At 43.2% G+C, this 25680-nt stretch overlaps 1 protein-coding gene across 1 annotated transcript; it reads right to left on the bottom strand.

The window, feature by feature from the left end:
* Positions 1-549: 549 nt before the first annotated feature.
* On the bottom strand, positions 550-20984 carry LOC146196371 (uncharacterized). Its single transcript, XM_084596980.1, has 4 exons — positions 20968-20984; positions 20057-20786; positions 19122-19132; positions 550-1242 (listed from the first exon to the last, which is right to left on the bottom strand). The coding sequence occupies exons 1-4, from the start codon at positions 20968-20970 to the stop codon at positions 550-552; spliced, it is 1437 nt and encodes a 478-aa protein (XP_084453106.1). The 5' UTR covers positions 20971-20984.
* Positions 20985-25680: the final 4696 nt, after the last annotated feature.

Genomic DNA, 25680 nt, shown 5'->3' with positions numbered 1-25680 from the left:
CCAAAACAACACAAACACACACAAGAAAAGAAGAACGGGACAGAGCTCTTCCCGTTCTTCTTTTCACTTTTCTTGTGTGTGTGCGTGTTGTTTTGGCGCCTTTAACTTATAATGAATAGACACCAACTAACCTAACAAGACGTTCTCTTAAGCTACATTTTGGGGCTCAATACAGACTACAGATATAAAGAAAAACAGACAGCAGTACATAAAACTGATGAGGCATACATCCTCTGGTACTTTTTATTCCTGCATATAACTGCGTGCCAATTTTGGTGCAAAGATAGCAGGCAGTACATCCAAATTCGTCGAAGATGTTTGCAGCTGGAGTTAATCCTTGAGCAGAAATGTCTCTAACAAAAAAAATTAATAAACATGTTCCAGAGGAAAAAAAAAACAATAAAATACTAAGGTAAATATGCATTCGTGAATAAATTATAATTAGGACGGATGTAAATAAAATTATACAATTAGCAAAATTTGTTCTAAACACAGCCTAAGCAAAGGAGTTCTTTCCCCTTTTGGACACAGGCATTAATTATCAAAAATTCACTTTTCAGAGCAGAATGACTGCTTACAATTCTTCTTGCGGAGAACAGCGTCGTAGTGGAAGGGCGAGCCAAGGCCATATCCGTAGTTCAGGCCGTAGCCGAGGAGACCGTGGCCGTAACCGTAGTGGCCCACTCCGTTGCTAAGGGTGCCAACACCGTAACCATAGACCGGAGTGGCGCGGTAAGCGGCAACGGCAGGGGCAGCGTGGGCAACGGTGGCCACAGCTGGGGCGCGGTGGAAACTGGTGGTGGCAACAGCTGGGGCAGCGGCATAAGGGGCAACGGCTGGAGCGGCGATAGTGGTGGCAACTAGGGCAGCGTGGTAGGCAGCGACAGCTGAAGCGGCAACAGCGGTGACAACTGGGGCAGCATGATAGGTGATGGCAATCTTGGTGACACCTGGAGCAGCATAGGTGGCGACTGGAGCAGTGGCGTAAGCGGCAACTGGGGCAGCAGCTACGGTAGCCACAGCTGGAGCAGCGGCGTAGGTGGCGATGGCAGGTGCAGCATGAGCGACCGTAGTGACAGCTGAGGCGGTGTGGGCAACAGTGGCAACCGCAGGTGTGTAGCCAGTGTAACCATACCTGTAGTGTGGCAGGCCATAGCAGATGCCATAGCCGTATCCCAGGCCGTAGCCGGTGTAGCCAGCGATGGCGCTAGTGGTGAGAGCCAGGAAGACGCAAACACGGATCTGTAATAGGCAAGGTTATGCGATTTGTCGGAAAGAGCATGAAACAGGCCAAAGTTGTGGCTCTTGTTGGGCACGCTACGCACAAATGATGTTTAGCACGGATGCAAGACGAAATGCGAAACATTTTAAAGCAGTTCCTTATAGATCAAAGATAGATTCCTTTTCGCTTCTTTTGTTACAGTTTTCACACTATGCAAAAAGTCCAAAAGGAGGCCCAAAACCCGTATCAATAATTATGCCATAATATTAGCAATGAATTGAGGAAAAATCTGTGTAGGATCAAAAGCTTTCATATCTGAGTTAAATTCTAAATTCCAGATTTAATAATAATAATAATACTTTATTTTTCTTTACTACAAGGAAAGGAAAAGAGCAGCCGCTAAAAAGCTGCTTCGAAGAGCAGCTTGACGGGACGGCTGCGCCTGTATACGACGACATTTAACAGCAGAGAAGTCACGCCCACACCGTGAATAAACAGTGCATGGAGAAATAATTAGACTACAAAAAAGCACTAGGTAAATCAGGAAAAATGCATGAAAATAACACAGACATGCCGCAAGACAGAACACCCAATTTAAAAATATGTATTTGTAGAAACATTTCGCGGAATAATTTAATGGGAGGAAGAGAGAAATATTGACCACTATTAGGAAAGTATTGGTTTAATATGGTAGGAAGCCTGAAGCGAAGCATCTGCCTGCCATAATTCGTCCGGCGAGCTGTAACGTGCCAATGCTCCGAGTTACGGGTGTCGTATGTGTTTATGTGGTCTTGAAGCGCTGCTATGATTGTTAATGTGTTGTCCTTTTTACTGATGCCTTGTTTATGCAATCGCAAAAGTCTGTAGTTATACAAAGATGTTAATTTAATTATTTTTAGCTGCTTAAATATTTGAGGCCCTTCTACTTGGAATGTATTGTTTCAGACAAATGAGTATGATGTTTTAAGAACTTGTAATATGTCCAAATTTCCAGTTTCATAAGTGAACATTGAAATAGCGCTACGGTAGGCCGTCAATATATCGAACTGAAGCGCCCAAAAGGGTCGCAATTTGAGGGTAATTCTCACCATGTTGTCTTCAAGGATGATGAGCCAACTGCTGCTCTAGCCATTGCTTTCAGAGCTTGTATACTCAAATTAGCTCAAGTTTACGTCACTGTATATCATAGCGTTAGGTCACTGATAACTTTCAGACGTAAAAGTGAGCGTTGCATGATTTCACGTGAAGTGTTTGTGCTCAGGAGAAGAAAGAGGGCAAGTGTTACGCACTAGGAAATTTATTCACATGTTGCCCCACAAGAAACTACGTTGGTGTAAGGACTGTGTATGCTGACGGGCAATGAAATAATTGTAATTGAAAGAGCAAAATGGTGGCGATGACTTAATGGGGAAACAAGGATTTGTTGCAGCTGCTTTGGTCTTCAATATGAATGAATTCTTTGCCCTCTTTTTGATGCGAACGTGACGACCGAAACAAAATCATGTGATGCAGTCAGTGATGAGATGACTTGTTGCAAAATCCATAACATAATTGCAAGCGCATGCTTGTGTAGTGTACAGAAAAACGACGACGCATTGCGTAGGCATTGTCGAGCGCAAAATTGAACACACTTCCAGAAAGCGCTGGATAGTACTTCCTTTGGTATAGGCGTGAGGCTTTTTCTTTGGCACCGTTTCAAGTAATGACGTAGGAATGAATAGTTTTTTGGGTCTCCAGACAGGGAATACAATATTTTTTTGAATAATGTTGACAAATTTGTCCCACTTCTGGGCAATTTTGAATCCTTTATTTATTAACGATCCTAGTTGAGGTACGAGAAAACGTTTGAGGGGATGAAAGCTGGACCAGAACAATGCTCACCTGATATGAGCTCATTATAGGGTAAGACTCACGTTCTTAATGATGCATGGCTGATTTTTTGTCTGAGTCCTGCTCTCCAAATAGTTTAATAACTCCATATATCAGCCTGCGTGAAAAACGTAGCATTGCACGTTGTTTTCCTAACAAGGTATATAGCTTTCTCTCTGACTAGCTTACCTGGCAGCATGCAGCGAGAAACCCAAAAGCAAAAATCTCTCGCAATAATATTCTATCAGATGAAACACAATCATTTTAAACCAGCCAAAAGACGAGACACAAGAAAGAAGAGAACAAGACAAGACTGGAACAAGAAGGCATTTCAAAACGAGTCTTCGTTGTCTTCTTTCCTTCAATAAATATTCACTTGTTAGTCAACCCTTGTCTTGCTCTCTTCTTTCCTCTGTCTAGTCTTTTTGGCTGGTTTAAAATGAACAGTTAGCAACTCGCCCAGTTGTCAACCTTGATGAAACACAATAACTGTAACCCCGGGAAGGTTGTTCCTTTCTGTTTGATTTCTCATGACGCATTTATTTTTTGTCCGTTCCGTGGCTTGACGTACAGTTGTGTTCAATTACGAGGGATGGAGCAATGTTGTATTGCATTGTTGTTTCGGCTTTCCGAAGAGCGTGCCTTCTAGCTTTCAGTATCAACCTCACCACATGATGTGCCAAAAAAGCATGCGTTCGTTATGGCTCTGGGAATAAATTGTACTTTAAACCAGCCAAAGCAGAAGCGTGCACAACATTATTGCGTTTGCGTCCGCTACGGGAGTAAATATGGCATGTTAATTTAAAGTAATATATCTATTGGCTGTGTTCGTTTTACCCTTATCTCTAGAGGCCTAGCCCGAGGATTCGATGCCGGCAGCTATGGTCACGCTGGATGGAGGCAAAAAGCAAAGGGCCTGTTCATTGTCAGATGGTGCATGTTTGAGAACATCACTCGGTTGAATGTTCTGAGGCCCTGCTTAGATATCCTAATAGCCCACGCACTTCTGGACATTGTATCCCTGTATGCCACACAGCCTATCCTAACATGCCCTACTAATTTTAACTAGTCATGCTATTAGTATTTTTTCATAGGTCAATTTATTAAACAGTACAAGGTTACATGCCACGCCGGCAAAAAAAAAAAAACAGAATTTGATAAGCTCATGCATTAAAAGGGTAGCCCTGAAAAAGCAACAGAAACAGGAGACCCCTGTCCCACGGCCAAAAATGGATGTGTGAAAACCTTGAGGAAAAGTTTCTAGAAACATATATAATGAAATTTAGGTAACTTGCTTGCTGTATATGTATATTATGCAGAGTACGGACTCCAAATGTTTTAGCTCCACACAGCATGTTACCGTCTTTAAGCACAGTACACCACGCAGCCTTCTGTATGGCTGGAATTGTGGTTAAACGGGGACTTACTTTATCTGTAATTTGTTTTTTACGTCACGAACCGCTTTGTTTTTTTTTTTCAGCCGTTTCTCTCCCTTGAATGAATGAAAATCTTTGTGCATAATGATAAATTCATGTTTCCTTTTACGCCTTCTGAAAACTGTAACTGTTATTTATTGCAACACGAGCACAGAATTAAGAATGTCTGGCTCGTCCGTTCAAAACTGGAGTATGCTGCGTCAGTGTGGGACTCCCACACAGATTTATTAACTAATGCTTTAGAGTCCTTTCAAAATCGCGCTGCACGTTTCATTCTCGGTGACTATGGGCGTTTATCAAGTGTAGCACACATTGTCATTAGAACCTTTGTCGCGACGCAGAAAATCTCCCGCTTGTGCCTTTTCTTTAAAATGTATCGCAATATTCTAACGCTGAAAAATTCCCTTATAACATCCCCGCATACGTCTCATCAGGCATCGATAACTCTTGTAAAGTAGGAATACCTCATTTTCGGACTGCATCTTATCAATATTCATTTTTACCCAAAACAGCAACGGAGTGGAACTGCCTGCCTGAAACGCTGGTGCTTGCTGACAATGTCGATGAATTTAAAAGAAAGCTGTGTGTACTGTGCAGCAACGATTGATAGTAATATTTATTTTAGTTCCGTAGTTTTATAGGCTAAGTTGTGCACTTTGGCCTCCGAGCGATCATGTTGCGCGTTGTACGCGACTTCTTATCTGCTTCCCTTTTTTTTATCGAGTGTTGCTGTTTGTATGCGATATCGTGAGCGTCATTGTTTTTCTTTTCACCCTATCCTGTATTTATGCATTCAATAATTTGCAACCTGTATAATTTGTTTTCTTTGCTGTTATTATTTTATTGTGTGAATTCTGCATTGTAAACACCATTTGTCTTCATAGCCAACAATGCCATGTACCCATGTTCTTTCCTCCCCTCCTTTTTTTTGCCACGTCCCACTCCCCTCTATAATGCCCACCGGGCCAAGAGGGTAACTGAAATAAATAAATAAATAATTAAATAAATATATAAATAAATAAAAAGAAGTTTGGTCAAAGCATGACGCTTTACTTGATTGAAGGGCTGCTTCCAATCCTAACTGCCCAGAAACAAAGGCTGTAAACAATTTGAATACTTGGTCTCACGGAAGCAAGCTGATAAATATATGGCTATTTATCTGGAAAGGCATTCACTATATTCGAAGACAGCTTTTTGTTACTATGTAACCGATAGTATACGAGTGCGGGACTTTACTCACAGTGTTACTATAAATCATCTAGTTCATGCGTATCCGGCCTCATTTGAAGTTTCGGTGTCAATTCTGCCTTTACGGCGAAATAGTAGTTCTCTAGCCGCCAAAGAAGCGAAATCGCGCTCCTTTGCACAAAAAATCGATGTCAACATAAACTGGTGACTAATCAGTTGGGCACCTGACGTAGTTTGTCACAAGAATTGCATTTCGAAAGCGTACAGAATATGCAGGTAGACGTAGGTAACGTATGTTTAGCAAGATTTCGAACAGATGGCGGAGCCATAAGCACTCGCAAGGCTTATTGTACTACCGTAGAAATAATCCATCCTAACAACATATTTGTAAAAACAATATACCCTTCGATTACTAATGATGTGCATATTTACGTAATGGCATTATATTTCAGAGCACGATGAGTGAAATTAAACTGGAAGGAAAAGATGTCGGCTTTTTCACACAGCTACCCTCGCAGAGCAAGGAAGGAACATGCGAAAGTCAGTAAGTCTTAAATTCATCTGATTGATGGCGTTGACGCGGCAATTTCACTGAAGTGAAGTGGAACATTTTGCTGCCACGAGCAGCAGCAGGCTTGATGATTTTTCTCAGGCAGCGTCTACGGTTCAGTAGTAATTTCAAACGACAGAATATGTGAATAAATAAGAGTTAGAGCATTACGTAGTTGTTGTGATGTTATGAGGTGTGCATCAACAAAACTACTTTGCTTGGAGAAAAAAAATCTCTGCCCAAACCAAAAGTACCAATGACGGTAGTCGGCGCACAAGAATTCGCTGCGTGGAATGCACTTATAGCACTTGCTTTAAAAGTTGACACACATCTTTCCCACTTTCCGACTTGTTCGCTCTTCTACATTCAAGATGTTCAAAAACGGAGGCGAGCAGTGCCGCTTCCGCTGGCGTTATTCGAAGGCGCTTGGCATCTTTCAGGCACCTGGCAGCGCAGTAGGTTTTGGAGACGAATCTTATCACCTATAGAATCAGTGTCCACTTTCCTCTGACTGGTTGTGTGGCAGCTTCCAGTTCTTTTTTCCTTTTAATAACAACAACAGCAATGTTGAAGCCGTTGCGTGTTGTCGTCGCATTAGTTAACACTCGCCAACTTCGATAACTGATTCAGTGAAGTGGTTTCTTGCCGAATGAGTCTAAACCGCCAATTAAGCTTATATAGGCCCAGACCTAGGCGCTTATTAAATAAATAAATGAACGCATTATTAAGCACATCTCAACTGCCAAGGAAAACATCCTGCAGTGCAGTTTAACGTGCGTTATCGCACTTAGTTCGTCACGCGGGCGCTTCCGAGAGGTGGCGCCACAGTATGTCCCCGCGCCCAATATTGAAGCACGAAGTCACATATACTTCTACGGCATGGTATCAAAATAAACACTTTCACATCTTTAAACCCTTTGATATGATGAAACCTAAAGTTGTAAGAAAGTAGTTTGAAATCAGATGCTGTTTGCAGTACCTATGCCAGTTTGTAACACAAATAAAAGATTGAGCTTGAAAGTTTTTCTCCCCATGGTGTCTTTAGAAATGGTGATGAGCCAACTGCTGATCTAGCTACGGGTTACGTCACAGTATTTCAATTTGTAAGATGGCCTATAGCTTTGACTTTGAAAAAGAAAGGTTGGCTTTCTGTTACTGTCCACGTGAAGTTGTCGTGTTCGAAGGAGAGAGTGAAAGTAATACGCTCTGAGAACATTATTCACTTTTTTTCCCGAATAACTCATGTAAGTAAGCCCTCCCTTAGCTAGATGCAGTGAAGTAATTGTAATTTAATGAGCAACAACTGTCAATGGCCTCGCCAAAAACCGGGAGATGACGCGGGAAAGTTTGTTCTTCAACATGTTTGTCCTCTTCGACCCCTTTAGATGCGAACGTGACGACCGTACTAAAATCAAGCAATGCAGGCCGCGATGAAAGTGATCCGGTTCACTCCGAAAAGAATGTTGTGAAGGCACGCGCGAGATTTTATAGCTCTGAGACGTATTGCCTGCACTTTGTCGCGGAGGGAATTGAGAAGTACCTTTTAGGCAGGCTTTTGTAACAACTGCGTTATCCTTAGTTTGGAGTAATTTTGCCTTTCTATCGATATCTATATAGGGACACTGGAACGCTTCATTTTCACCGCCTGACCGTAAGCACGTATTTACTAGCATAATAAAAGCAGTTTTTAATAACATTTCAGGATAATGATTAGCGTAATTTCAGTTATAAATATAAAATTTACGAAGCTGTCAGTGGCTAAAAATAAGAACAAAATCTCTTTGCCAGTATCAGTACGTCTCTCGGCACGGACCACCTTCTAAATGAAAGCAAGCCCTGTATCCTTCACGCTTGTTGTATGGAAAGCATAGAAACAACTTGAATTTTAAGATGTATTCCGCAACTAGTCTGGCGTTTTATGAGGACTTCCAAACACAGTACAGCTTCAGTTTATTGCTAACAGCAAATCTCATAATGTATTGTGCGGAGGGCAACCGCAACGCTCTGCTACAATGAGTATTATTTTAATGAAATACACAGTACCTTTGCGACCGGGCCCGGCATTATTGGTTCCTTGTTTCGCCGGGGAAAATTTTCATCCTTGGTTCCTTCTGTAGAATGGGCATAATATTTTTGTTGTACATTTGGAAGGAATATGGGTATTATGTTGACATATTTACTGAAGGATATGTGTTACCACAGAGATGAAGAAAAGCCTGGTTATACCCGCGCAACAGCTGACTCGCCATTTCGTGTTAGCACATAATTCTACACCGACGGCTGTTCGATTTGTGTTATTTGGGGAAGCGAATCGCCACATCTCGAGGGAACCATTTAAATAGTGGTTGGGATTCACATATTGAAAACTTGAGCTAAACATTTTAGGATGATCCCTACGTCTCGGCCCCTACCATTCTCTGGCACAAGGCATCCACGTAGCTACTTTCATCGCCTCATGACCAAGACCACAGGATAGTGTTTCAGTGGGTCCCTAGATACTTCAATCCATATCAAAATATGAGGGCCAATATCAAAGCAAAGAGCGTCGTCAGAAATGACGTACTCACAGTAGTGCTTTCCTCCATACCCGACACCAATTTTACTCTTTTGAGCTTTATAAGGACTGCGACGGCGATATACCGGTCCAGCCAGATGCTCAACACATAGGCTTTCAACTCTTCGATCTGGCACCTATAATTTCTTTTCGGCAAGTATATATTGCCTATTCATTTACAGTGCAACCTGAAACCCCCATTCATTATAGCAGGGAGGAGAGTGGGTACAGCTTCATTGTGGCAAATAAATGAACCAACACCGGGAACAGCAGTACTTTGAAACTACATTGAGGGATGTGAAAGAAGAGTGAAGTCCCAAACCAATTACTATTCACAGTCCTCATCCTTGCTTGCTCCATATACTCCGCTTAGACGTGGCTTTCACACAAAAGTATTAACATCTTATTTTAAAAGCGAACTGCCACTAAGATTTCTCTTGGGTCATTACTGACACTACGAAGCATATGTACCGGTCGTGCGCCCAGTTCATGCAGGAGAAAGACTAACATTAGCCGCTTCGTTGAAGCGTTTCGACCGCTAGCATGCCACACTTGAAGCACTTCTTACTACTAGGCGCTCCGCCGGAGAATTGAAAAGCTGTGCAGGCTGATCGCTTACAGGGGGACATGGGCCTCGACTTGCGATTGTGATAAGAATTGATGTGCTTGTATATTTTTCATACATGTTTTCGCCTTATTTCCATCCATCATGGCCCTTTGTTTTCTTCTTCCTGAGCACAGAGTAGCACGCGAAATATTCATATTTCCGACATGCCTCTTTGCCTGTCCAGTCAATGAAATCATCAAGCTTAAATTTTGAAAGACGATGATTCATAAACTGCGTGCTTGTTACGACAAAACAAATTGTTGTTTCGACATTGAAAAGATCGAGTGTTTCCGCTAGCACCATCTATTGATTTACTAGATGGCACGTCAAAAGAAACGGTGCCTTAATCACGCCATGGAACATAATAATAATTTCTGTAACAAAATTTGGAATATGCTGTCATTTGTGAGCGAGCGTGTTTGTTAGGCGAATAAGAAGGGAGTGCTATGCTAAAGTCATTGCTCGTATAATGCTTTTGCTTATGGTTCACTTCATTAACCCAAACAAGGTCGTAGTGGATGAACCAGGAAAGAAAATAGAACCTTTTGACAGAAACACAAGACGGGCAGACAAGAGACAACAAGCAGGAAGTCCGACTTCTCAACGTGAGAAATGCGATGAGTTGCGGATGCTTCAAGTGAACACACCTGCGAGACTATATTACGACTATGTGATGAGCGAATTGCTGCGCATAAAATTGTGCTTCAATAAGAATCTATATATTTTGGACAGGAGTATACCCTTACGGAAATCCCATATCTGCTTCAGATATGGAACATATGCTGCCAGATACAAATATATAAGGCAGCAAATAAGTCCTTATCTGGGCCAGATAAGGTCATATATGTGCAAAACGTTGCCCTTATATGGCTCAGATTTGGCCATATCATGCAACATATAATCCATATCCGAACGGCTAACGGGACCTTATATGGCTTGATCAGGGGCATATATGGTATCCTCGCGACCTTATGTGGCCTGATAAAGGGCATGTATGGCATCGTCATTACCTTATATAGACAGACCAGGGCCATATGCCTGGCATCAACAGGACTTTATATAACCTCATCGGGGCCTTAATTATGTAGGCGCCATAGTTATTGTATATTAGCAATATATGGCCTTCGTCTACCTTTTGCAAATATCCAATATTGGCATCATGTGGTCGAGCTTCAATTTTTCTACACTCAGCATGGCCTGCGTGTTAATTGTATCCAATTCAGAAAATAGCTACGACTCATATTTCAAATATTCTGCAGATTTCGCTGCACTATAATTATTACACCATGTGTTCCTTAACCCAGGAGGGCGCTGGGTTATAGCTACATGCTCCTCTTTCCGCCTACTAACTCGCATTTTCATTTAAAATGCGGCCGCAGTCCGGTGCACAAAAGCATGGTCGGTTAAGTTGAGCGATTCAAAATATCAAGAAAATGATGGCAGTTCAGTATACGGCCCCCTCCGCGCTGTCAGACGGTGACTCACCCTCAGAGACAGCTGGCGGTTGCTTCGTCGAGAGCCGCAGTGGCTAGACAGCGACTCCTCCTCTCCCGCGTTCCCCTCTTCCCTCTCAGGGCGGCCCCTGCGTCGCTGGCTCGCATTTCATCTCTCCTCCTCGCTGCCACGCTCTATACCGCGTAGGCCTCGCGCTCTCCGTTTTGTGTGGGCTTGCTTCTTTTCCCTCCCCCTTTCAACTCCGTGCGCCTAAGCACTTGGTATCTCGTTCCTTTTCGGTGGCAGACATCGGAGTTCGGTGCGGCTGGCGGGCGTGCTGCACTTTGTGTATGCTGGTGTGTGTGCGTGTGCCAGCGCCTGTTCGCTATTAGCTGTGTGCATGTAACAAAAATGCGACAGCAAACCTACAAGAGCTTCAGTCTCACTGTCGACACAGAGGAAATTACTGTGTCCCGCTGCGGGTAGAAGCTGCCTCCCCAGCCTTGGCAGCGAACCTGATGGTCGATTGAGCTTTTCGGGGATTCTGCGCTGGGTGGCCCGGCCAAATCTTCACCATTGTATCGGATCGCACCCTCATCGTGCCGCCTCATCTTCACGCCCGATCACCAAAACCGTGAGCGTGAGACTTCTTGTCGGGAACTGGCACTTGCCAGCCTCAGGATATTGTTCACTTTATTATTTTGATTGAAAATTAATTTTCCAATCAGTAAATTGGATGGTAATTGCCAGTATGTGATATTTTTTCGTACATTTCGTTGCTAATTTGTCTTTCGCTCTAGCAATTTTGACAAATTTCAGTGAGTGGATAGGGTCCTTCGTTGTTTATTATTATTATTATTATTTGCACTACCTAAATAGCTTCATGCTTGATTTGGTTTAGAGGCAGAGTTGTCCCTGTCATGACAAATGCCATCGCACATGCTTTTTTATCTCTCCTAATTTGAAAAGCAACCACGAGTTAGGCGCGTTCGCTCAATTTGCACTGCAGTCTCTGCTTAAGGTAACACCAGTACTTCCTGACAGCCTATATGTACTTCGCTAAGGTTTAGGTATTATCAGCAGTCCCAGCAGTGTGTTTTATCGCCCTACGGTTTAGCGGTACCTTTTCCGAGTGTCGACAAACCTTTAAATTTCATTTTAATAGTCTAGTTCGATTAATAGCCGTTTATTTTATTTAGTTCGCAAGTAAACCAGCCAGTATCGCGCGTAAATGAGTAGAATCTCAATATTTACTAGCGGATGAGCATGTCTTTGACCCTCGGTATACACACGTAATTCAGGACCGTCTTTGAGCGATTCCATACAGGCAGGGAAAAAAGAAAACCTGTGGTTTCAAAGCTATTTTCCTGTAAGGTTTGAAATAAAAGGGGAAATTCAGGTTTCCCTTGGCAAACTTGATTGAGCGTGCATTTAGCTGGAATAATGAAATTGTTTTGTGTGTGTTGTAATAAAGTGTTATGTTGATATGCAGATATATAGATCTATAGTTCAAAACCTACCTGGCATGCGGGCTAGATCTTTAAATCAGGAATTGGGTAGATAAAGCATATCTGACCAGATATGCCTTATCTTGTACTCGAAATCAGGAATTGGGCAGATCAGGCATATACAACCAGATATGCCTTATCTGGTACTCGAAATCAGGAATTGGGCAGATATGCCTTATCTGGCCCAGATCTGTCCTAATATACCATATCTGCCCAATTCCTGATATACCTGATCTGGACTTTTTTTATAAGTCCAGATATGGCATTTCCGTAAGGGTAATAATCATTTCTGTAATCGAACAGCAATACATGGACATTACCTGCCTGGGAGCGCTATTAGGTGGCCAAAACTTTACCATGCTAGCTGTAGCTACAGCAAAAACATATGCGCCGAGAGGCACAAGATCCGCAGAGACATACTTTTTTATCATAGTTTGTATTTTTGCAGTGGTATGTATTCCGTGCTTGTGTTTGAAAAAAGGGCCGAGAACCCTACCAGTTTCGTAACGCGGATGTCAACCTAACGAGCGCATTACGTTTAGATGGCCAGACCACAAGCCCACAAGTGGTGTGTACTTTGTAGCTTAGAATTTCGTGCAGCAATAGCGTTCTGATAGCATATTTACGTTCCTAGGATGCTCGTTATTTGGTATTTTTGAACGTCGTTGATACACCATCTGTCTTTCGGCTCACAACTCCTCCTCCTCAAAGCAATGTAAAACATTTAGGGCATTGTTCTCGTGTGTTTTTCAGAATTCTAGGTAAATGTCTATGATCAGCAGTTTTATTCTCTTGTGACTGCTGAAGGCTTCAAATATTAAACGCAAGATATGAATGCTATATGGCTCTTTCCATAGATGTAAGCAGGTTGTTAAGAATTAAGGTCAGTCAGATGCTGCTTAAAGGGGTCATGTCACGGTCATCCAATATATTTCAGTTTTGCAGTCTGGCAGATAATGCTGGACCTTATTCTATTTCCGATATTTGGGCGCCCTATGAATTTCTTATTTCGAAATAAGTGGCTAAAGGTGATACCATGAACCTCCTCCCATCGACAGCGGTCGCCATGTTGAAACGCTTGGTGACATCACAGAGCGACGCCAGCTACCGAATCGTCTGCTGCTGTGCCGGCGCCGATCAGCTGCCAATACACTGTACTGTGTTCGCGCTTGCTAACATGACTCCCAATACGTGTATTCAGCAAGTTTCTGAAAACAGAACATAGACTGCAGTAAAGCGCGATTTAGTTCTTGTCCAGGCATCTATCTTCTGCGCGACCGCCGCCATCGTACTGTGTGATGTTTTTGGCTGCACACTAATAGAAGTATTATACAGGAAATTGTGCTAGCCTTGCGTTGCGCACAAGGAGCTCCAAAGGGAGATCGACATGATTTCAGATACCCCAGTGAGGCCGCGTTCCACAAAAAATAAGTAAAGCGCTGATACATTTATATAGGCCCCGCATTGTTTTAGCTAGCTTCTAAAAATATCGAAACTTTGCCCCACATAGTTTATAGTGTCAGAAACATAGTTGAGATTATATGGGCCGAACGTTTTGAAAAACCTTTAAAGTTACGAAGAGAATTTTTTGTGGAACCAAGCTAAGAATAGATGTTGATATCCCCAAGATGTGGCTCCTATTTTGAGAAAGATCTAGAGTCATAATTGGTGAAAGGCTTATATTGCTAACCTGGACGATATCACATAGGCGGCTTACTCACGGGGCGATGGAAGCAGCAATGCATTACCGTGTCAGCCGTACGTTACATCACCCGCACAGAAAGGCAAGACCAACAACGACAAAGATTGCGCGATGCTTGGGCAAGTTGGCAAAGACTAAACCCTGTTCAACGCCAAGAGTTGATTTAAATTTGCTGTCAAATTTTCTGCAAAACTTTATTTCCACAACAGTTAAGGGGTCAATTTTTTGCCGACTTGGCCGAGCATCGCTTAGTCTTCGTCGTCGTTGGCTTTGTCTTTCATGTTTACGAGAAAAAAAATCGAAATCCGCGCCAAACATGCGTCACTATGACGTCATGTTTTTTGTCTGTTTTTTACTAGCACTAGTATTTAGAACCATTCGCAGAGGGCGTGGTGGTGAAAAAGAATTTGTGCCTCACTCAGTCGGTCCCCATGGGGTCTATGCAGGTTTCGCTACCATGGGATCTACCTTGGCACATGCGGAAGCATTCAAACGGGCTTGTGATCGGGAAAGCCAGTTAGCATGTTCCAAGCAGAATCGGTGTGTACTAAAGCGACTTGAGCCCTGCCATAAGCAATTTTCCTGCCTTATAGATCAGAGCACCGAAGTATACAGTCCATTAAAACAAGCAAGCAGTATTTTTAACACCCACAGTGACTTGCATAGTTCCTGTCTGCTCTTACAGGCATCACATGCACTGTACCGAAGCTGCGCTTGGTTTGCGTAAGCTGGCTGGACCACGTCCAAAGAAGCTAGGAAAAAGATGTTATCAACAAAATGGGCCCTGTTATGCATGAAGATGGCAGGATAGGCTGACGACAACAGTTTCTAGGTGCACAGCAGCACAGTTTGAGCGCTGTATGGGCATTTCAAGCAGGCCTCTAGCTGCATGCCCAATGGAAAATCCTGTTTTTCTTAGTGGATGAAGGCACTGCTCACTGGTGCCCCCAGCGAACCCTGAAAAGGCGTTTTTTTTGTTGCCATCAGGTCATGGTTCCACCGTCACTGCTCACTAGTCGGTACCGTTCTCAACGATCACAAAAAGAATATCAAAATAAATTGTAGCTTTGAATGGCATCGGAGCTGCATACGGTGCTAACAAGGCAGCTTCTCTTTCTGAAACCTTTTATCACTCTTCCACTGCCCAGCCGCTCAAGCTCCTTTTTCTTTGGATGTTTTTCATTATCACCCTGCACAAGCACTTACCTTATTCGTCCGTCGTTTTCTCATGAATTTTGCTGCTAAAGGCCACGAAAGAACATTGCAACGGGCTTTTCAAGGACACTTTTTCTGAGTAAATAATATTATAAACGATGGGGAAGTAATTTCCTTGAGTGCTACTTTTAGGTCTCGCATACCTCTGGTACAGGGCCGAACGATGTTTCCAAACAAAATCTCACAACTCCACTATTAATCCGCTCTGATGTGCTATTGTCTTTGTAGCGCCGGTTATCACGGTAGTCTTGTGTCGCTTACGAGGAAAAAACGCACGCCGAAGCATTCGGTAAAATGTCTTTCCACGATCTCCCCGAAAACTCCGCGAGAGGTCACAGCGCGAGAAGTGAGCCGTCGTAAAAGAAGCAACACCTCTGCTTCAACCGGGCTTAGAGCCGTGCTCAGAGAAGGCAATTTACTCGCTCTTAACTCCAGCGCAAGCAGAGCCATAAGGAAGGCTAAACAGTTTCATGGCTCTCCTATGAAAGCACAGAATAGTTCAGATGGAAGTTCCTGATAGGACGCTCTCGCTCGGCTTTTTTATGATCCTAAACACAACTTATTTTAGATTTCATCACGTTTAATAAGTCATCTGATCTGTGTGGCGTGCCCGTTGCGTTGAAAAATTTGTTTTGTAGTAGTAGACCCTCCTGATGAGGTTAAAAAGATCCGAGAGCACAGCAGTGTTTGCAGAGGAGAAATTCAAAAATTGGAGCGTTGCTGCTGCACACTGTACATCGCGCAACCCTTGTCGAATACAACTAGCGTTTCACAGAACGCGTCTAAGTTCACCGATGTTCTATAATCGGTTTACACGTGATGGAATGTCTTAGTATCTGTCACTCGCGGAATCCCGCTACTGTTATCACTGTAGACAAGGAGAACTGTGATGTGTGTTTCTCGATCCCGGGCGTGGCGCAGTTGGTTACAGCCCTCGGCTGGTGATCCGAGTGATGAAGGTTTTATTTCCGGTGAAGATAGGATTTTTGTTTTTCTGATGACGTCATCAGGATGATGGACAAGCAAAATCCCGCGCTACCGCGCAGAATCTCGCGAAGTGGGACACTTCTCACGGACGTATGGACGGACACGCTGGCGCGTCATGAGCCATAAAAAGCTTTCTTCTTAAAAAAATACGTCAGTATTCAATGGTCACTTATTTTAAAGTTACTAGCACTGTTCGCGCTAGACAAGGATTACATCACTTTGGACAATTATAACATTCCTACATCACTTTACAGGGATGAGACCGCAAATTCAGCAGACACTTAGGACCACCTACATGACAAAAGGAGAAGTCCGGCGACGATTGCTTCACATCTGCACCATTTAACAAATTTCACCAGACGACCGGTAGCGCGATGTCCTCCCGTACTTCTACTTCGATGACCTGCCTTTCCATTCCTCCTCTTCATTTGACTGCACCCGTTAGGCTAGGTCCCGTGGTTTGTGGACGCTGTAAGGACACGCAGCATCATTTACACATGTCGTCCATTAGAATCCCTTTCGCTAGTAACATCCAGTATGAGAAGTAGATGCATGCTACATAGAAGGCGAAATGGTATCATATCATTGTGAACGCAGTGCAGAGGACGGTTTCTCGTCAGTTATGGTACGACAGTTAGAAAAAGGGCGCCACAGAGTGGTCCGTTAGAAATACCGTACGGCCGCGCCCTCTTTATGGGTTTTGATGTTTTCTGACAACGCCAACAACGACAACAACAACAACAACGCCCGACGTATTTTAGCGCAATGGGGCTAGTAATTATTTCGCTTTAAGATGTATTCGAAAATTTTCTCTGTAGTAGTCATAATAAAACTGTAGCCATGAAATTTACGGGCAATCGTCTAAGTCATTATTGCTTGCAATACAGCTCGAAGCTCGAATGAGGTTTTACATAGCATTTTTTACATGGTTTTCATTTTTCTTTAAATGACGTACCTTTCTTGACTCTCTACAGGATGCTGACTTTAATTTCGCAATACGAAGATAAAAGCGTTTATGCTATCCAGCATCGAAGAGATTATTCATTTCACCCAAGAATGTATTTATTTATTTACTTATTTTTCTGCTCGGCGGAGTGCAAGTTTGATCCATGAGTGATGAGTGCTACAATTTCAAGTACAATTAGGTCGCTTCTTCTGACTGCATTCACTTAGAGCAGTGATTGCCATATGGGAAGAAAATCCTTGTTTACACCTCACATAAATGAGCTAAAGGTAGACAAACTACAAAAATTCACTTTTGGCAGAAATGCAGATACAGCCGTTGAAAATCTTCTTTTTTTGTTGTCGACGGCACCACAAGAAAATTATGAAAAAGGGCACTCAACATCAATAATGTCGAAGTACTTATATAGAGTCTTGAAAGTAATATATACCGTAAGTACTAGTGGCGGAGTCAGTAGTGGGTAACGATGTATCAAAGGGGAGTAATGGGTGTCGGCCAAAGATCAGATAAAAGGGACAGTAGCCAGCGGTATCATGACGAGAAGAATTATAGGCGAATGTTACAAAGGGTAGACTAATGACCCAATCTCGGTGGTCGTCGAAGACCTACATTGATAACATATCTGTGAATGCACGGGTGAGGCGTTTTATGAGGCCATAGGTCTGAGGATGATAGGCGGTGGTAAATTTGCGGCGGACGGTGCACACACGAAGTAGCTCGTTAACCACTCTCGAGAGGAAGCAGCGACCACAATCCGTGAGTAGTTCCCACGAGAGGCACCGTGTTGTAGTATCACGTCGTGGAGGAGGAAATCAGCAACTTCTGTAGCGCACCTTGTCGGGATCGCGCGGGTAATGGCGTACCACGTAGCAATATATACGAATATTAAGACCTCACCGTTCATAAAAAAGGCGATCTTAAAGGCTTTTTTTTTTTTGCTTTGAGAACCGAAAGTTGTAATATATTATCGTAAATATAGATAAAGAAGTACACTGCCAAAACGTTTTTTTTTTTTTTTCACAATCGAAAGACTCATCCTTCCCTAAATCCGAACTGTCAGAACTGTTTAGGTCTGAGGTGTCGCCTAAACGAATGTCCATTATGGAAAGCAGTCACCACTCTGGCGCTTCCGTAAGCTTTGCTTTGTGTGGAACGGAGGACGATATTTTGCCACTGGGTTCATATGCAGCTCTTGCTGCATGCAGGGCCAATTTGGCAGTACGGGTGGTCTTCAAACTTTCCACTGCGGTTATCTTTGCTCGACACAGTTGGCAGCATGAAGAGACGAAATATATATTTACAACACATGATGGGAATCCGTATCATAGGGCACATGATCTGCCACTATATGTTAGGTTTTTATTCTACGGCACAGACAAACGCTACGCCGCCAAGGCTAAACTTAACCTTGTTTACGTCTCTAGGAATGCAGCTTTACAACAGCCGTTTAAACTAAGCATTTGCCGTATACGTTTTGATAGAAAGTGTAATGAAATCTCTCTTGGGCGGCTTTTACTCGTGTCCAGAGGCAAACAGGGGACGCTAGTATCTGCACTTCCAGACACCTTAATCCGTCATGAATGTATTCTTGCTCGCGCGCAGATAAATTACGTAAACACGTATAGGCAGCTCTCAGACCACATATCATTAAAACAAATGACCTGGTGGCTCCTGCCCTCTTGCAAACATTTTCAATAAGTTGGAGCGGCAAAATCAAATTTTTTTGTTTAGTACATATTAATTCCATTACATTGTTTCAACCGAATTCATTTGTTTTGATGAACGAGTATTCGTAAGATCAGTGACAATATACTTATTCGTTTGAGGCAGAGTAGAGAGCCTCATCTGAAATAAAATTTCATCCCCAAGTAACCTGCAGGCTTACTTTACCACTGTCTATTAAGAAGCAGCAAAATACTCACAATTCTGTACTACTAAGAGCAGGAAGAATGCTTCCAATTGCTCCTCACATGAACCACATAAACCACATGAATAAAAAATAGATTTAAGCCTCTCAGTAAATCATTTCTAACATCGTTGGAGTGAAACTGGCAATCGGGCGGCAAAAGAGTGGAAGTGATCAGAACTTTACTTAACGCCGCTTGCGTGTCACACAGCTGGGGGTGAAATCGTTCCTCGAAACCACACTTTCAGGTACCTAAACTAGATACGTTTTTATCATCAATGCCGAGAGGCACGTAATAACGCTCGTAGCGTTGAACTCTGGAACACGAATTAGACCCAAAACAAAGCCACTGCCTTTCGCAACTAGCATATATATATATATATATATATATATATATATATATATATATATATATATATATATATATATATATATATATATATATAACACACTAGGCAGCAGCGTAGAGTGAAGAAAATTTTTTATTCCTAATTTGTGTTTGTTACAACCAGCATCGGTGCAACATTTGTCTTGTCCTAGTAGGCCATTTAGGTGCAGATAATTTCTGAAAGAGGAGAAAAACAGACATCTTTAGGCACTTCTTATATCTATTGGCAAATAAATTAGTGCATAATGATAATTGCAATAACTCCCCGAATATCACGGTGAATGCAGCGCCTTAGTATTATATAAAGGTAAAAAAACGAACAGGAATATATGCAAGATTTATTTGATCAGTGCCGGATTTGAAGTTAATATAAAATGTTGCGTGTTTCAAACAAACTAAACTGTGCGCTTGGTAATAATATGTCTAAATTTGCTAAGGTTTTCCTTTAGATATGAAGCAATTCTAAAATAAATATTTAGTTTCCCCCCTCAGACGCCACACAGGGAAAAATGATTTAGTTACTCACACTTCTTCTTGCGGAGGAGAGCACCGTAGTGGAAGGGGCTGCCGAGACCGTAGCCATAGTTCAGACCATAGCCGAGAAGACCATGGCCGTAACCATAGTGGCCAACACCGTATCCGAGGGTACCAACACCATAGCCGTAGACTGGGGCGGCGTGGTAGGAAGCGATGGCTGGAGCGGCGTGGGCAACGGTGGCCACAGCTGGGGCGTGGTGAACGGTGGTGGTGGCCACAGCTGGAGCGGCGTGGACGGCAGCGAAAGCTGGGGCAGCGGCGTAGGTGGCGACTGGAGCAGCGTGAGCGACGGTGGCAACGGCTGGGGCAGCGTAGGTGGCGATGGCTGGGGCAGCGTGGGCAACAGTGGTGACTGCTGGAGCAGCGGCAACAACTGGGGCGGCGGCAACAACTGGGGCAGCGTGGTAGGAAGCAACGCGAGTCACAGCAGGGGCGACGGCGTAGCTGGCGACAGCTGGAGTGTGAGCGACGGTGGCGACAGCTGGAGCAGCGTGGGCGACAGTGGCGACAGCTGGAGCATGGGCAACAGTGTGCACAGCTGGAGCGTAGCCAGCGTATCCAAGGCCGTAGCCGAGACCACCGTAGCCAAGACCGTAACCGAGACCTCCATAGCCAAGACCGTAGCCGAGGCCTCCATAGCCAAGACCGTAGCCGAGGCCGTAGCCGGTGTAGCCAGCGAAAGCGCTGGTGGCCAGAGCCAGGAGGACGCAAGCGCGGATCTGTAACAAATAAAATGTGGCGCAAAACGTATTGCAAAACGAGATGTCTCGTTATTACAGACTGCAGTGTTCTGTGTCCAAAACTGCTTGCCTACATGCAGCAACCATTTCTATATATGTGCTTTGCGAGATCGATGGAAGGTCAGCCCTGCTCTCTCAAAAAGACTTGTTGAGCACTTACCATGGTGGCGTTAGAGCTGCTGCTGAGCCAACTGCTGATCTAGGGGCGGCTTCGAGTGCTTTTATACCCGCTCTGCTCCAAGAATACGTCACTGTTGGAGGAACACCCTTTTAACTTGTACCATGACAGAGGAGGAAGCAAGGTTGCACTTCGCAATACGAGGTGGTGTTGCCCCTTTCAGTTTCGCATACAGCAGCAAAGCTCGAGCAATGTGCTCTCAGAAAATTAATAATTCTCATCCCGGCAGCCGTGAAGGCCAGGCATCAAAATGCCGAGCGTTAGCGGAATAATCGTGATCACTAAGGCACTGATACGTGGACGAGCGCGGTAAAGATGCAGGAGATAAAAGAGAACGCATAACGGTCCTTTCGTGGCCTGAGAGCCTCCACGCTACGGCTGGTATGTACGTGACAGTTATAAGTAAGGTGCGCGGCGACATACTGGGCGGTGAATGGCTAGCGGCGAAGGGAAAAATCGGTTTTAGTGAAAACGGGATATTACGCGTTGTACAATATGATGTCTGATAGCTTGCGTGTGGTGAATTTTAATTAAAACGCTACCCTTTGTTCCTACTACATTGTGCCTAGCCACCTGTGTCTTTGGGATCTTTCTTTCTGCTCAGCTCAGGGCTGCAAACTACGAAAAAAAAAAACTCAGCAGGAGCCTAAGCAAAGCGCTGAACTAAATTTTAGGAATATTCACATTTAAGATAATTTTAAAATCATAGCGGGTTGGGGGACATTCTGCAAAGGGGGCGAGGTAGAAAGCAGCAATATTTCGGCAGCCACACCGAATTCTCAACTTTGACGAGTATAGGTTGGCCGCAGTTACAACCTGACGTGACGTATTGGATAGATTTTGGGGAGAGATTTTTGTTGTAGTGGGTGTAGTTCTTGCGATGATGATGATGGCGGTTAATTGCGTATTTAAATAATTGAGAGCGGAAATACTGCACAAGGAATAACAATGTGGAAAGATATGTTGTCAAGGGTTAATGAAAATTCCGAAAATCATTAGAGTACCCAGTCACCATGCAAGCAGGGCCTATTTTGGAAACAGGAATTAGGTGGAAGAGGGCCCGAGACATCGGCAGTTGGACCGATGCCGCGAACATTCGTTACATGCTTTTGGATTGTTGCAGCACGAGAACTAAGGTTGTCTCAAGCTAACTTCTCAAGCTAGCTGCCTCAAGCCACTATTTATAAAGTTATCATACTTGCAGTACGTATCATCAGCGGGCTTGGACGAGGTGACGTGAGTTTTTTTTTTCATTATTGCCTGGCTTTTGACACATAATCTTTCACCAAAACGAAGTCAACAAACATCACACAAAACACTATTTACCAAGGCTATTTGCATATGACACATTGTGATAAGACAGCATGGAATGTTCTGAGTTGAAGCGCAGTGATACCAGTGACACACACACACACACACACACACACACACACACACACACACACACACACACACACACACGCACACACACACACACACACACACACACACACACACACACACACACACACACACACACACACACACACACACACACACACACACACACACACACACACACACACACACACACTCACACTCACACACACACACACACACGCACACACACACACGCACGCACGCACAAACACACACATTTCAGCGACAAAGGAGCTTTACAGTCGGCCTTATTTACAGTTATCTGGAACGAGACTCTTCTATGCAGCTTACTCCCAAAAAATTAGAAACAATTAAGTAAAACTCCACACTTCTTACGTGATTATTATTTTTTGAGTGGTCGCTTCTCGGTGTCATCCTATATTTCTTTAGTTTTCCTATTTTAAGTATAAGTTGCTTCGGACCAAGTAAATTGGGCTCGGAAAGAGTAAGCCACCCTGTGAAATATTTATGTTCTACAATCTTTAATTTTAAACGTCGTCACTGTTTTTAACTTATTTCTGTTCAGTATCTTAATGTGACGTTTCCTTCGGGTAGGGAAAAAGCATACTAGGGATAGAAACGTAACAATGCGATACGGCGAGGACCAGGGACGTAGCTAGAAATTCTTACACAAGGAGACAAAGGAGGGGAGGGTTCTCACGCTTTTTGGCACATAAGTAGCATGAGTTTGAGTCTTGTGCACTGTAGCTAGTGTGCTTAATAATAATTAATAAATAATTGGTTCACAGAAAGGGAAAGGCGCAGTAACTGTCACACTTGCTCTGTGGACATCCGAACAGCGCCGTAAGGGAAGGGAGTAAGGTGGGAATGACAGTGGAAAGAGAGAAAGAGGAGCCATAGTGGAGGGCTACGGAGTAATTTCAACCACCTGGGGATCTTTAACTTGCGCTGACATCACACTGCACACGGACGCCTATTCGTTTCGCCTCCATCGAAACGCAGCCGCCGCGGTCGGGTTCGAACCCGGGAACTCCGGCACAGTAGTCGGGCGTCTTACCACTGCACCACCCCGGCGGGGCGAGCTAGTGTGCTTCGGCTTAGATTCTTATCTTCTCAATTCATATTAAGTCACTTCGTCTTTCAGGTAGTCTCCTTCGTTTGCCAGGAAGGCGTTTCATTTTTGACCCCAGTGACATTCCCATGGTTAATACAAACTGAGAAACTAGAGAGAAGCGCAGTTCGCGTACTAAGTTTTCAAAAATAAACTCTCGCAAACCTAACGCCAAATAAACTTAAAATGTCTGTGGTCGCAGTAATGCGCTCAGAGAGGCAGAGCAGTTTATTTCAGCACTCCATATTGTTCATGTGCTGGCGTATGTGCACACGCCTATGCGGGCTTTAAAGTGCCACTAATTATCCATCAAACTTTAACAAAATAGCGTTAAGGCACCTTTCCCCGAAATTCCAGCATCGGCGGCCATTCTCCGGCGTTGGCGTTGAGAGCGAAAAATGTCGAGCATTGCTCTGCAAGCGGCAGCTTTCAGCTGAAATGGCCTACCCGTAGCAGGATATAGGGTTTTCTGACATTATGTTTGGCAGAAGCTGCCACCTAGGGATTCTCGTTTCATATGGGTGGGTGATATTAGAATCAGCCTGCAAAGACCTTTGCTTTCACGTTATGCTTAAGCCACACATTCACATTAGTATGACTTCGTTAAAGTGGGGCTTGATATGAGGGCTAGAACCTATGATATCGCGTGATATCCTTAAAGGCAGCTCTTAAGTATCCCCATATATTTTTTAACTGAATCTCCGGTTTTTCACTTTTGTGTGGCCAAGAGACTATAAGAACGAAAAGCGCAATTTTATTTTCTTTATTTTTTAAAAACCATTTAAATACCTTGGAAGTAATTGTAAGAAGCGCCCTTTGGCAAAGGTTCGCCCATATTTCTGCGTAATTTGGTTGAAATGACACTGCCTTGAAATTAATTTTTGTGAATATACGTTACAGGCATCACATTTTGTTGCTGGTTGTGTGTTATCGTTCACCTAATTCTGCATCTACATTTAATGATTATTTACATGACGTTTTGAACAGTTTAACTCTCAGGTTTCCACGAACTGCAATAATATTATTAGGTTACTTTATTTTCTAAACATAAACTGGACATCTTGCTGTTCAACTGTCACTGAACCGTCATCTGAATGTGAATAATTTATTAATTTATGCAGCGACTTCAACCTTACGCAGCTTGTTGATAGGCCTACCCGAATAGGTCCCACTTCAGCTAACATGCTAGATTTACTTTCTACAAACGCGCCAGACTTTTTTGATTCGGTAAGGAATTTTACGGGTTTAAGAGATCATTGTTTCATGCTTTTCAATATAAAAAGTCCTATTTGTCCTCAAATTTCTTACTCTAAGACAATCAGAAATTACCGTAAGGCCGACTTCACTTCAATCAATAGAGATCTGGAATTGTTTCTTGAAACATGCTTGCTTGGTTTTTTTAAACGCTCAGTTGAAGGCAAATGGTATTATTAAGAATAAAGTTACATCTCTTATTGCCAGGTACGTTTCATTGCAAGTAATATTCCGGAAAACAGCGGTCATCATGGTTTACCGTTACACTGAAAGGCTGCTCAACAAAAAAAAAAAAAAAAAAAAAAAAGTCTTTTTCGGTCAGCAGAAACAGTGGATAAACCTGATCGCTGGCAAACTTATCGCGAAGCTCTCAATTTTTATCGTGTAGCATTCAGGGAGGCCAAGCATGCTTTCTTTCACGAGACACTTACCTCTCTTCTTTCAAGTAACCCATCGAAGTTTTGGCGCATTATCATACCCTAAGCGAAAACTTGGTATATTCTGACGACCATCCTGTGCGCAATCAAGACTGCTGTTCTGTTTTGAATGTTGCTTTTGCAAATGTTTTTTTCTGATTCTTCAACTGCTGCTGTGCCTGGTTTGTGCAATAGCGATTTGTTTCCTGTGGACCCGATAGTTGTTGACTCTGTTGGATTAATGATTTTAATTCGTAAGTTAAAGCTGTGAATCCTGTTTAGGCATCGACGAAATTAATTCAAAATTTCTGAAAAATACAGAAGTGTACTCATTCATTTTATTATCGCAGATTTTCATACAATCCATTCAGTGTTCCACTTTGCCGCACGACTGGAAAGTGGAGAAGGTGGTTCCGCTATTTAAATCAGGCAAACCGCAACTACCGCTTAATTACCGACCAATCTCGTTAACTAGCATTCGTGTAAAAATTTAGAACATATAATCTACTCTGACCTTGTCTCTTTCCTCGAATC

This window comes from Amblyomma maculatum, chromosome 3, assembly GCF_055883805.1.
Source record: "Amblyomma maculatum isolate TAMU_Amacu chromosome 3, ASM5588380v1, whole genome shotgun sequence".
In the NCBI taxonomy this organism is placed as follows: Eukaryota; Metazoa; Arthropoda; class Arachnida; order Ixodida; family Ixodidae; genus Amblyomma; species Amblyomma maculatum.
The sequence above is the reverse complement of the archived record's forward strand: the minus strand, read 5'-3'. Positions and strand labels throughout refer to the sequence as shown.